Below are 14,690 nucleotides of genomic sequence, written 5' to 3'. Positions count from 1 at the left end.
CATGAGCCTTGCCAGGCAGCAGAGAAGCAAGGATCACCAGCAGCCAGTCTTTGAGAATAAAGCATCACCTTGATGATGCCTTGTTTTGGATATTTTCAGGATTCTAACAGTAAGCGAATAAATTCCCATTGTTTAAGCTGAATCATTTCATAATATTGCTTTAGGCATCCTAGGAAACTAAAAAGCAGTAGCATCCATTTTCTTCAACCCTCCTCTGTACTTCTTTAAGAATAAGATTTTTAGATTCAAGCTGATTTTTTATCATGATTTTTATGCCGCTGAAATAAGTTAAAAATGGTAAATAAAATTCTGTAATTTCATGAAATTTTGACATTTATGTTTAGAATAAGCTTCAAAACATGATCTGTCTACATCACATCAGAAAATGAACGGGTAAGACCCTTCTCTATTACGAATGTGAACATTCAGTCATTCCCTACCTCCCCCAAATCATTTTCTTCCTGTCTTATTTTTTTTTTACAGAAAATTACAAATTCACACAGAATTAGCAAGGATATTAGAAGGATTTCCAGTCTATCCACTATCCAGGGTCAATAATTATTAGTTCTTATCCAACTTTGTTACATATATATTTCTACCAATTTCTCCAACCCCTACTACATTTATTTAGATGCAAATCTCAAACATAATATAATTTCATCCATAAATATTTCATTATATACTTCTAATAGACAAGGGCTTCTTCTTTTTCACAAACAACTTTCCTATCATAAAAATAACAATTATTCCTGAATTATTCAGAGTTCAAATTCCTTGAACATCTAATATATGTACATATGTATATGCATGATAAGTAAATGTATGTGTATGTTTGTATGTTTTCATTCTCTTCAAACATGGGAAGCAGCGTTTCAAAAGTTGTTCCTCAGAAACCCTTATATCCCCAGATGTATTAAGAAGTATTACATGGATCAGAAATCCTCTATAATCTGGTAACAGTTTGAAACCTTGAAATAAATAAACTTTAAAAAATTTCCCTAATCCAGGAAGACTCAAAGTTTTAGATATGCTAAAATGTACCGTGAAACTCTAAAAGCAGATACTGTATACAGAATTACTTAAATTAAACTTGGACCTCTACCTTTTTTTTTTCTGAGGCATTACTAATAACATTTTACTTGATATAACTTTTTCTTGGAATCCAAAGCACTAGAGACTTTCTGACAATACATTTTAAGTAGCTTGGATTTTCCTCAAATAGAAATTTCTGGTTCAATTTTCAGAACGTACGGCACTATGTCTCAAAGCGTGGTCCCTGGACTAACTACATCAAAATCAACTGGAAAAACCTGTTAAAAATACACATTCTAGGGACCCCTGCAGTTATACTGAATCAGAAATTCTCACTCACACAGGAATTGACATTTTAAAAAACTTCTCCAGTTGTTCTTATGCACGCTAATATTTTAAAACCATCAGATAAAACTTTCTAGAAATATTTAAGGAGTATGCAAGAAGAATGCAATTATGCAAAATGAAAAAGAATAACTATTTTTCTATTTTGATTCAATGTAGAAGCATAAAGAATTTCAAAGTTTCATAAATGATGGAGTCTAACAAGCATTTTTAGCTGCATCCTTGTATACATTTGTTGCAATTCAGGCCCTAATGATCTAACCTATCCACAAATACAGAAAATGTTTTAGTGTTAATGAGCTTCAAGATTTTGCACCTATATCTACTGGTAGGCAAACACTCCTAGGAGAGTATATGGGTATATATACATTACCACACTCTCATAGTGCTTAAAGAAATCTCTCAGATGCCTGGGTTTCTTAAGAATTTAAGGTACATACAAAGGAAGAATCTGAACTTGTTGCTAATGGGCTAAAGCAAAGTCCTTGTTCTTTCCCCAGAATGGCATGGAAGATTTGGTATGTTTCTGCTGCTCAAGAACCACTTTGTTAATCTCCGACAAATGTGTTTTTTTCTCTGTGGTGTATTGACTTTGAGTTCTCAGCTGGATCTGTGCATGGTCATAGACATTAACTCTTAGGGATAGCAATCAACAATCCTAAGGCTGTCAGAATGCTGCCTACCACAGGATGAAGACAGCTATACATGAGATGTGGGAGAGCATTTAAAAAATATCTCCTGCATACCCCCTCACCCATTCAGAAGGCTGTTCTTCAGGGAGAACTACGCTTAGATTATGATGCTGAAAATACAATTTTAAATTTTGGTTGTTACTTGTCATCACCATTACCTTAAATATATTTTATAAATAAAAAAAAAACTTTTAAGGTAAAAAGTTTTATATTTAGTGCCTTGAAGGACACATTTTTCCTATTTTTTGAACTCACATTTTCGATTTGCACTGGGACCAGCAAATTACGTAGGTGACCATAGTAGCACCTGCAGTTTGCATCTTGACTCTGCCTATCATCCAGACTCATCTTTCCCACTTTCTACTCCCTTTTAATTCCCTGCCTAGTACTACATTTATCCAGCAAAATAACTGCTTTGCATCCAAAAGCTGCGTGTCTTCTTTGCACAGATCCTTCATATTTGCTCTTACCTTCATAGAAAATATAGTTCCTTCTCTCTACCTGCTCCTTTTAACAAGCTAACTCCTACTTGCCTTTCATTTCTCAGTTCAAACTATTCTTTCTAAAGAAATTGACCCCTCAGGTTCACCAGTTAAGCATGTTCATGGATCATTTACTTCTAATATATGACACAATAGAACTATATGTTTGTCAATATGATCTGACTAATATCAGCCTCTCTCTGTAGAGTTTAAATCTCCATGACAGTAGGTGCCTTAATTAATTAATTAATTAATTGGTGCTATTTTCCCATCCCCATCACCATTGCATCTTTAATACTTAGTAGAGGCTGATTCATGGTTGGTTTCCAATAAATTCTACTTACAAAATGAATAAATTAATTAACTAATGGAAAAGAGTGAACATTATCAATTATAATAATTGATTTCTCATTCATGAACTTTTAGTCAGTATTACTGTATTATCCATGAGCTGTGTATATAGGAACAAATTTAATTTTGTCACTGCATAGTGTCAAAAATGGAAGAAATGGCTGCCATCTTTAATGTTTGAAAGTTATCCTAACTGCATGATCTGAAACTTTAAATCAGGGAAGTTTTGGTCTACTAGCACATCCAATTAAGCAACTTATCTTTCTATAAATGTAAATTAAACATTAGAGATATATTTTTCAGAGACCACAAGAAGAAAAATATGTTCCTTAGCCCAAAATTTTGTTGAAACCTTGGGTGTAATTTATTTGTTCTTTGGGGGAAGAATGCGAATAAGGCTTGGAATTAAGAAAAGACAGTCTATAAAAACATTCTTCAATGTCTTCTTAGAAATTATTAGAATTAAAAAAACATATAGACCCAATAATAAGGGAAAGGATATTTTTTAAAAGTGAAAAACATGAGAACTTATCTTACTGAGTTAGTTTTTGTACATTATATTCAGAAACATATACTTTTATACTTTCATAACTTTTATCAACATATACCATAAAACCCAGGATTATTACTTTCTAACTTCTATTTACTAAAGAAACTGCTCCAATTTTTTAAATCTTAGGTTCATAATTTAGCATCCTATTGGTAAAATACAGTGCCACTCTATGATCACATGTATATATGAACACATAAATACAATCTCAACAATGGCTCGATGTCTTCAGCAGCTTGAAGAAGCCAAAATGAAATGAAGCTTTTAGTCCATCTCCCAAATGGCTACACTTAGGTTTGTTCTTTGGTAAAGATGAAAGTTTATTTGATGTCTGACTTTTAAAAAAGAGATTCTCTAGGATCTTCATTTCACTATTTTGAAATTCAGTGTGTGATAATTTTTCACTATTGTTTCCCTAAAATTCTCATTCTTGAATATAAATGCCTTAAAACATGTTCTTTGAGAGTGAACATACAAATCCAAACATGTGTTCATGACTCTTTATGATTACTGAGTTGCACTTTTGATCAATTCTCGACCTTCTAGAAGTGAAACTCTTTATTTTGTTATAAATAAAGTACTCAAATATGATCTATCATGCTGAATTTCTTTTAGCAACAACAAAATACAAGACTCACAAACATACCTCAAATATTTTTGGAATATTTCTTTGAAATTTTGGTCAATAAAATGCTAGGACTTGTAGAACAAGGGTTGTCACTCAGAGCGACGTTCCTCAAGGGAAAGGTTTTATAGCGGATACCTTATTTTATCAGTACAAAATCTGGATTAAAAAAAAAGTAAAACTTCCATCTCTCCTATTCATGTTCTATCTTTAACTAAAATGGAAAATTGTTATCACAATGATGTTAAAAATAAGTATGCTGCATTCACACTTTTAAATCCAAGCTTGTGATTATGATTCTTTATACAAATTACTGTAGTTATGCTCTTAAGGACGTATTTTGTCTCATAGTTTATGAAATTAACAGACTATTTAGAGATGTTACCAGTATCAATTGTTCTGTTGTGACTGGAATCTTAGTTTAAAACTAACAAAAAATGTGTGGTATATTGTAAATACATATCTGGAATTCTGTCTTTGGATGTCTACTCTCTTTGCAAACTATTTTTACCTAAAATATAAGTAAAAATATGCCCTTTTATTATAAGTTATAAGCTACACTGGTAAAAAAAAAAAGTGCAGAAGTATTAGGAAAAAGGGGAACCAAATTTTTCATATTAAATATAACAGCAATCCGCATTGCATTTAACTACTTCAAACCATTGCAAAATCATTAAAATATATATATGTGTTTGTGTGTGGATATGTGGCACTTAGCACAGTTATAAGTATGTATTTGTTAATATGATTTTATTAGTGTCAACCTCTTTCTGTAGAGTTTTATCTCCATAAGAGCAGGTACCTTACTTTTAATTTATTCATTGGCACGCTTTTTTTCTCCCCCTTTGTCACTGTATCTCTAATACTTAGCAAAGGGCTGCATTTATGGCAGGTAGCCAATAAATAAGAAATAAATATATTTTGGCCATATGCTATTGTTTTATTAGCTCTTGTTAAATAATGGCATTTTTCTCAACAGCGAAGACTGTTATTACTGTTCCACCTTCCAAAATGGATGTTACTGTTGGTGAGAGCATAGTCCTGCCCTGCCAGGTGTCTCACGACCCCTCTGTTGAAGTTGTGTTTCTATGGTCCTTCAATGGACATGTCATAGACTTAAAAAAAGGAGTGGCTCATTTTGAAAGGATCGGTGGAGTAAGTGGCTGGCATTTTTACATGCTTAATAAAGTGAATCAATTTTTTTTATGTGAGTCAACATCTTTCACAATTATTCTCTCCATCTTTATTTCCACGGATAATCATCATCTCTTTATGAAGTTGCATCTGTTTTAATTTTGCCCTATTTTCTTTTATGTATTTCTTAGAAATTCGTGTTTTTATATGCAATTATAATAAAATGTTAAAAAGATAAAAAATGAGAAACTATGATGATACTAGTATATCTCCTAATTTTATAGCTGTCATATTTAATATTTATCCAGCTCTAAAAAAATGATGTGATTTATGTTATTTTTCTTTTTTAACTTTTTTCCTCTTTGTATCTACAGGAATCTGTTGGGGACTTGATGATAAGGAATATTCAATTAAATCATTCAGGAAGATATCTATGCACAGTACAGACAACTTTAGAAAATTTATCTGCTGTAGCTGATATCATTGTTAGAGGTAAGAAAAAATGGTGAAAATAAAGGATCAAATGGTTTATTCAGAATAAAAAAATGTAATGTCTAAATGGTAGCTCTTTGAGGGAGCACATTATGATAGGGACACATGATATGTTCTTAAAGACTATTTTTCCACCTAAACTCCAAGACTCCAGGATATGGGTAGGGTGTATATTGATGTTAAGTTGAATAGGTTTTGTTTATTTATAGTGAATGGTCAGCCTAGATAGGCAGTGTCAGTCCTTCGATTTGCCTTCTATTCGATCTAAGAAGTTTAGATTTGCCTTCTATTCATAATAAACCATAGTTGTCAGAGCAGGGTTAAACCTACGTGCTCCTTTAGTTCTCCACATCATTGCATTTCGTTATTAATTTATATATGTGTGTGTGTGTACATGCATATTATTTATTTATTTTTACATGGGCAGGCACCGGGAATCGAACACAGGTTCCCAACCTGACAGGCGAGAATTCTGCCTGCTGAGCCACCATGGCCCACCCAGTTTTTAATTTACATTTTGAGAATGGAAAGGGAGGAAACACTTCCCAGTTTTTAAGATGAGTTCCCTATTGGGTGATATTCAGCCACCCCCTGACTGTAATTATCAAATCTTCAAAGGAGATATTTCAAAATTAATCTCTCACCATGTAAACTGAATTAATAGAACTTTACCTCTAATAATGAGCTACTAATAGTTGCATTATATCAGTATTTGATTTTCTAAGTATAACAAGTAAGAATAAAGTATCACTGCCACAAATCAATGAAGTTAATAACCTGCGATATAGTCATCATAAAACATCCTTTTCAAGGTCCTCCAGGTCCCCCAGAAGATGTGCGAGTGGAGCACATTTCCAGCGGGACTTCTCAGCTGAGCTGGAGACCTGGTCCAGATAACAATAGTCCCATTCAAATATTCACTGTTCAGACGCGGACCCCGTTTTCCGTGGGATGGCAGGCTGTTTCGACTGGTAAGTCATGCAAGTATCTTGGGACCATTTTCTAAAATTGCTTGATTGTTTGTCTTTGGTGCCAGTTTAGATGTCTTAAATGTCTTTTCAATGTCTTCAGTCCCAGAAATTCTCAATGGCAAGACGCACAACGCGACAGTGGTCGGTTTGAGTCCTTGGGTGGAATATGAATTTCGGGTAGTTGCTGGGAACAGCATTGGGATTGGAGAACCAAGTAAGCCATCAGAATTGTTAAGGACCAAAGCGTCAGGTGAGAAATCACTATCTTCTAATAATGGGAATGAACCTTCGTGTTTTTAAAATTCTTGAAGAAAACAATAGGAAATATTTTATAGGTTCTGTAGCATTTTTTTTGCTCAAAATCAAAGGCCATAAATCATTGCATCAGGCAAGGTGTAATTCCCCCGAAAATTGGGTTCAATGAGATGATCTCAGTGAAGCCGGCATGTCAAAACAAGTGCTGTTCAGGAGCTGTCTTCACATCTCATCTCTTTTCTAGTGAAAATCCAATAGAGATTTAGTAGATTTGTAGATGCAAATGAGTCACTACATGTCTCATTAAAATGTTGTAGCCAAAAATTAATTGAGACTCTATTGGTGCAGTCAGCCATACATTTCCATCTATTTCTCAATTCCGACCTAGTTGCCGATTCATTGAGCAATAGTATAAATGATTCCTTATGCAAATGAGGTGAATCCTAAACTCATTTAACAGAAGCCCTAAATGAGAATCAATTGGTTCACCGAGCAGCAGAACAGAAGTAGAGACTGGCTCAGAAATTACGCCTTCTTAAGCCCTTATCAATGGATCCTCTTTGTTCCACTGTTGAACTTTCATACCCAGGGTGACATTTGATGTGCTCGCTGCAGGTAGCTAACAAAGTTTACATTCTTATTTCATCGCATGCCTGAAGGGTTGTTTTGCTGTTGCAGGCTTTGTTTAGCAAACACAGCTTACCTCAATGAAGTGTACTCGACTGTCAGATGTCAATAACTCCTTTAAAAAAAGTAGGTTAGCATTTTTGTAATGGATGGGGCCTAGAAAATGACATATTATATAGCAATATCATAAATTAAATGATCCTAGAAGTTTAGAGCTTAGAGGATATTCCTTCATTTTACAGAGGATAAAAATAAAGACCTGGAATGTTAGCTGGTTGTAACTGACAGAGCCAGCATTTGAAAACAGCCCTCCTGATTTCCATTCCGGCATTCTCCCCAAAGTAGGTGTCTAAATGGGATGAGCTATAGATTGGCCTGGAGAAGTGTGTAAAGATGCAGATTCCCAGGCCCTGCCCCAGACCTGCTGTGTTCTAATCTCCAGATTGTGGCCCATGACTCTGGATTCTAGCTTTAGTTTCAGGATATTTGCATGCAGCTGACTTATATTTTGGTGGTTTTGTGTTTGATTGACTAATTTTTTCTTCAGTCAAGTTCCTATGCCACCTTCTACTAACCACAAATCTCTGTTAACACGCTGATATTTCAGTAGCATAATGAAATTTAGTACTCATAAAAATATCCATGAGGTTCCAAGTTACGCTGAATTGTTTCTTATTTTGAACCATCAAAAACTGAATTCTTCTCAATATGGTTTTAGGATTAAGTATGTTTCATTAGGAAATTGAATGAAGAGAGGACATTTCTGTTACAGGGAATATTTGAAACTTCGTGGAGAGTAAATTGTAGTTTAAAATAATTTTCCTTATGTAGCTAAACTGCTTAAAGGTCCTGAAGAGTTGCTCAGTGCTTTAAACCCAGCACCTACATAGAATTAACTCTGATGTGCATTGTGTTTGCCAAAGGTGTTAGAAATCAGAAATTAGGGTGCAGCTAGAAGGCAGACCTTTAAATCAATTAAGAAGATCAAAACAGAGCAAAGTTAGGGTAAATCAGAATTTGAAAATGGATGTCTGAGAGGTGCCATAAAAAAGAATAATCAGATTTTATAGAACTGTCATTGATAGAGTTAAACATGTATGTGAAATGGGATTAAATTAGCAGTGTGGATTTCTCTGGATGGTCTCTGTAGCTGAGAGAGACAACTTTAAAATAAGCAATTAATCATTACATGTTGTAATCCCTACCTACCATTCCCCACCCATACCCAGAAGCTCCTACCCTACCTCTGGATATTGGTTAAAAATGGTTTAATAAACACAATTTCAAATTCAACATTTAAAAAATACATCCTACAGATTTATCCACTATCACAGATGTAGAATACTTTTGTCATTGTGGCAGGAAAAACAATGTCTTTCAAAACTTTTACATAAATAAAGTACAACTCCATTCTGATCAAATATTATAATGCCTCCACCCACCCACGTACACCACACAATTGTCATCTATTTTACAATCTACCTTCATTATACTAATCGTCCCAAGGGTACAATTGAATGACATATCTTTTCTAAGTCAGCAAAATGACCAGTGTCTGTTTGAAATGGTCTCCCATAGAGCCTTCGACTACTGCTGTTAAAGAGAGGGAATCTCTTGACTGAAGAAAATCTCCTGATTCTGTAATGAAAAGTTAGAGGAAATGTCCTTCTTCTTTTATCCTGAGAGACTGGAGATTCAAACATGGAGTTTTAAGACAATAATTTATTTACAGATTTGTAAAGAATTTGTTTATAAATGTTAAAGTATCCAAATGACTAACAAATAGAAGAATTATTTTAGTTTGCTTATTGAAAAAAAAAGAATTAATTAATATACTGCCTCAGTAACTTGTTTACAGCACAACTGCATAATTAGGTACTAAATCAGCAGTGTCACTGTTACCATCTGAATGGAACATCATTTTGCCAATTAGTAGATGATGCATAATAATGTCAAATACACGGTGTTACTCGATTTTTAATTAATTTTGGAGCCAGAGTGCTCATGTATCAAACACAACTGTGTCCTCTCTCTTAGAAATTTGGATATGTGTAAACATAATTTATGTTCATTAAAAATGCAAAAACTCTCTCACAATGTCCCTGCATGAGATTTTGAAAGGTGAAATCCAGAAGCAAAATTCTTCCTGATGAAGACATATTTTAATAATTTCCATCACTTGTTTCTCTTGGTTGTTTTTAGTCCCCGTCGTGGCACCAACAAATATCAACGGAGGTGGAGGAAGTCGATCTGAACTCATCATTACGTGGGAGGTAATTTTCTGTCCAAGTGAGTTATTTTGAAGGAAAAAGATTTCGCTGGGCAGGAAGAATACTGAAAAACAGAAAGATTTTTTTTATCACTATTGAGAATACATAAAAATACATGGCATGAAACGACTCCTGATGAATTATTTAGAGTAGGTATTAGAAACTTTTATTTCTCCTAAAGTGAGAGAGTATGAGCAACTCAGCACAATTTTTTCTTAAATATAAAAAAAACATATTCAATGTCTGTTGAGGGTGGGTCAGTAGCATTGTTTTACTTGGTGAACTAGAAGTTGTTTTATTTTGAATGAGTTGGACTCTGTAGACCATAGTTAAAAAAAAGTTGCATTCCTCACCATTGTTCTTGCAATTCTGCCAAGTTGATCTCTGCATTTAGATGAAAGTTTAGGCAGATGGCCTGCTGGTGGTTTGTAAGCATTAACACAAAAGCTCATTTTTTACTTACAAAGAATTTCAGTGTGGTTTAGACTTTCAACCATCCTAAAGTTTCTCACTTCCTGTAGTTCAGGTCTGCTTCAATCTAGGAATTCTGTAGCGAGGAAGGGAATTTGTCATCAGTTACTCACCTTTTCTCCACTCTGCTCTTCAATTTCTCTTTCCCCATTCACTATGTTACCTCTGGTTCTTCCAGAGTTACAGTAGGTTGGGACTTGGAGGAGAAGAAAGGGGTTAAAAAAGGTACAATTGCTAACACGTTTGTAATATGGCTATAGGGTATTCTGAATATGGCAAATGATCTGATACTGCTATTTCACAGGATATTTAAGGGACTTCCTGGGAGATGCCACCCCCATTGGGAACTTCCAGTTTGATTTCTTGGTACAGGCTCAACTGGCTTCTTGTTAGTCTTCTCAGTTCCTGGATTCTGGTGGACCATGTCCACACTTTTCCTACAGAGGTTCTTTCTCCTCCAGATACGTTTTGTGGGCAGAGTACCTTCAATACTGCTCACGACTGCTCCCTTGTGGGGGTTCCACCTTTTCCCTCAGAAAATGTACACCTTTGATCAATGTTTGCTGGAAGTGCTTTGCAGGCCCACTTACCGTATCTCTTCACCCTGCTGTCATAGTTTACCCTACTCTCGTCTCCCCTTTAGAAGTTTTCTCAGGCATTGGACAGGCAAAAGAAACTGCATCTCCCAAATGCCAGATCTTATGGTTCTTTCTGAAGCTTTCTTCACTTGGTTAGATAGTGGAGACGAAATAATCCCTTTACTTCACTTTGGTAGAGAGGTAGGAATGTAATAATATGTCCCTAAACAAACTGTGCCTTCCTTTGTATATGTTTTATATAGGTGATAGGTTATGTTTTTCTAGAAAACTTGATGTAAATGGTCTGATGTCTCCCTTTAGAATGCATGGCACTTCATACTTTTGCCCTTGGCTTTGAGCCTTAACTGAAACTGATAAAAGAGCATGTCATTGCTCTGTATACAGGTTTTTAACATTGTGTTTATTTCTTTTATATTGTGAAAGCATTCATTTCCTTGGCCATTTTCATACTGCATCTAACAACATGAGAGCCATGAACGTTTTAATAAAAAATCAACATGCCTGATACAGATCTCAGGGGTTCTCAATGGAGAGCGTGCTATTCACACACATACCCAAGGGACATTGAGCAGTATTTGGAGACATGTTCGACTGTCACATCTGAGAAGCATGTTACTGGCGTCTGGGTAGAGGTGAGGGATGCTACAAACACCTTACAAAACATTGGCTGGCTCCCTGTGATAAAGATGCATCCAGTTTAAAATGTCAATAGTGACAAGGTTAAGAAAACTTACTGTAGAATAACAGTGATTTCTTGCCTTTGTAAGTGATTTTATAGTAGAGAAATTCTACTATATACAGTTCTATTTTTTCCTTACAAAATTCCCATTTAAAGAGAGTAGTTTGAATGGAAACTGGAAGAGAGAGATGTTGTTTTCACAAGGTCATAATGGACAGAGGCAGAAACCAGGTGTAGCTGCCATGCACCTCGTCTTTTGTAGATATGGAATTTCGTGCAACATGACGGACCTAGTTCAGTGCCTGAAATGTGGAATGACCTCAGTAAGGACCAGGTGAATAGATGGATGTGTACTGAGAAAGAAGGAACCCTCAGAGGACTGAGGAAGGGTGGGACATGATATTTGTCGAGCACATAGAGAGCTTTAGGTGCTCTGCTGAGCACATCAAGTCATTTTGTCCTCACAAAAATCTAAGGAGGTAAGTAATGCCTTTTCAGATATGGATACCTAAGCTTAGAAATGCGATGTAGGTGGACTTTCTTCCCCATACTCATGTTACTTTGTCCTACATTAGAATGACTATTATCTTCATGCAATTTTATAGTTCAGGGTGAGCCAAAAGTCCTAATAGATCTACCTTTGGACTAAGTTCACTGAATTATTTTTGCTCCTCCAAAAGTATTTTCCACCGGAAACACTGATTATCAGGAGAGTCAACAAGATAGTTGCTTTGTTTGTGACAGTGAGTAGGTGATTTAGATTTCAGTACTGTTTGAAGGTCACATAAATGTTTTCATCATACCTTATTTTTTCAACTTCATGGTGAAAAATTCCTAAAGGTCAACATATAATTGTTTTAACACAATCTATGGGGAGAGGAGTTTCCTGTTTATATTATTCTTAAAAACCTAAAACAAGAATCCACAACTTGTGGCCTGCTACCTGTTTTTGTAAATCAATCCATCCATTTCCACAGCCATTCATTTATTGCCTGTTGCTGTTTCCTTGCTATTGTGGCAGAGACTCTATGGCCCTCAATGCCTAAAATATTTACTGTCTGGCCCTCTACAGAAAAATGTTTGCTGGCTGCATTTTAAAACAGTTAAACTAATGTCCTCCTTATGTTTTATCTTGGGATATCAGATATGCAGATGTTTGCAGAAACCAAATTAATGGGTGCAGGTAATCCCACTTATTATTCATATTTGGCATCACCTGCATACAGATACCAAGCCAAATTTTTCTGGTGCCCCAACTTCTTCAAGTAATAAATTATATACATTTATAAATATTTGTACATTAGTTTAGATGACCAGAATGCATTTAGTAACTTTTTCTATTTAATGAACACTATTGAGAGGGCAGCCTCGACAAATCATGAAAGGAGTTCAGGAACGATATCATCCTTTATAAACTTAAGCAGGTTCTTAATAGTCTTTATATAACTTTATAGTTATATGTATATAAGAATAAAACAGGCAAGATAGATTGCAAAAGAGAAGAGAACAAATAAGGCAATTGAAAGAAAAAAAAAACAACCACAGCTTATTTGAAATATATATATAATTTTTAAAATCTATATTTTGAAAGAAAGTTTGGGAAGAGAGACCATAGCAGGCCAAAGTCACTGCTAATGAGGATATAAAATAATACACTTTGAGTTCACAAAACAAATACAGACTCCACAGACCATTTTAAATTCAGTCAGAAGAATCTACCTTTATGGTATTTAAGTAATCACTTTAGTGGTTAACCCCCATTGCAGCTCATTTCAGTACACTGTTGTGCAATGTGCCTGAAATATGCACCCTTCCTGTATTTTCTCCAGTGCCACATTAATGTGAGTTCAGTGTTCCTTTGTTTGTTTTGTTTTCTAATCGCTTAGGCATGAATGTTTCAGAATATAAAATCTGTTAAGACTTTTCTGGGTAATTTTATTCATTATTTTCTTATAATTTATACCCCCAAAAATATTTGAGGTGCTTGTGGTAAATATCTCAAATAAAATATGACTATAAAATTAAATACACAAGATAAAATATAGTAAAGTTATAAGATAGAAGTCTATACTGCATGTTGACACATTATTTTATTTAAAGGGTCATATAGTTAAGATATTCAGCTTTGCTTGCTGTGTTAGTTTGGAAGCTGCCAGAACGTGATATACCAGAAATGAAATGGCTTTTTAAAAGGGGAATTTAATAAGTTACAAGTTTATAGTTCTAAGGAAGTGAAAGTGTCTAAACTGAGGCACCAACAAGAGGTTGTCTTCACTCAAGAAAGGCCTTTCTTGTCAGCTGGAAAGTCACGTGGCTGGCATCTGCTGGTCCCTTGCTCCTGGGCTCCATTGCTTTCAGCCTCTGCTCCTGTGGGGTTCCTCACTTTGCTTCTTCAGGGCTGGCTTTCGTCTTTTGACTTCCCTTGGCTGGCTCCAGGTTCTGGCTTATTTAACATCTTATGACAACATCTGCTGGGGCTCCAAGCATCTCCAAACATCTGTGTCTCTGCTCTCTATCAGCTCTGTCATTTCTGTTGACTTTGTCATTTCTCTCTTCAAAATGTTTCCTCTTTTAAAAGATGCCAGTAAACTAATCAAGAACCATCTAATCAAAAGGTTACACCCAAAATTGGGCATGCCACATCTCCACGGAGATAATCTAATCACAGTTTTACAACCTGCAATGTTGAATCAGGATTAAAAGAAATGGTTGTTCCAACAAGATTGGATCAAGATTCATGACTTTTCTGGGATACATAGTACTTTCAAACTTGCACACAGGCTATGTGATCTCTTCTCAATTCTGCCATTGTAGCTAAAAAACACCCGTTCATACACAAATGGATGCTTGTGGCCTTGTTAAAAAAACAAACAAAAAACAAAAACTCATATGCAAAAAGAGACTGCTGGCCAGATTCAGCGCAAGAGCCATAGTTTATTCATCTTTGTCTTGTCTTTATTCATACTAAAGACAAGACAGACGCTGGGTTCATAATTATATTATTTTTCTTTGTCCATCTTAATAGAAACTTTCTGAACTTCTTTATTCAGAGCATTTTCGTTAATAAAGGAGAAAACTTTTTTTGGCCACCTCAAATTATATATATTCCTTCATC

The 14,690-nt window shown here is 35.0% G+C and overlaps 1 protein-coding gene across 3 annotated transcripts in view; it reads left to right on the top strand.

The window, feature by feature from the left end:
• CNTN6 (contactin 6) overlaps nucleotides 1–14,690 on the top strand; it is a 386,131-nt gene that overhangs the window by 345,618 nt on the left and 25,823 nt on the right. For all 3 annotated transcript variants that reach the window (XM_077128663.1, XM_077128662.1, XM_077128664.1), the window contains 5 exons: nucleotides 5,057–5,232; nucleotides 5,586–5,703; nucleotides 6,516–6,674; nucleotides 6,775–6,924; nucleotides 9,759–9,829. In XM_077128663.1, the coding sequence (XP_076984778.1) occupies nucleotides 5,057–5,232; nucleotides 5,586–5,703; nucleotides 6,516–6,674; nucleotides 6,775–6,924; nucleotides 9,759–9,829 (674 nt within the window). The remainder of the gene's footprint in view (nucleotides 1–5,056; nucleotides 5,233–5,585; nucleotides 5,704–6,515; nucleotides 6,675–6,774; nucleotides 6,925–9,758; nucleotides 9,830–14,690) is intronic.

The sequence above is a fragment of the Tamandua tetradactyla genome, chromosome 15 (genome assembly GCF_023851605.1).
Source record: "Tamandua tetradactyla isolate mTamTet1 chromosome 15, mTamTet1.pri, whole genome shotgun sequence".
Classification (NCBI taxonomy): Eukaryota; Metazoa; Chordata; class Mammalia; order Pilosa; family Myrmecophagidae; genus Tamandua; species Tamandua tetradactyla.
The sequence above is the reverse complement of the archived record's forward strand: the minus strand, read 5'-3'. Positions and strand labels throughout refer to the sequence as shown.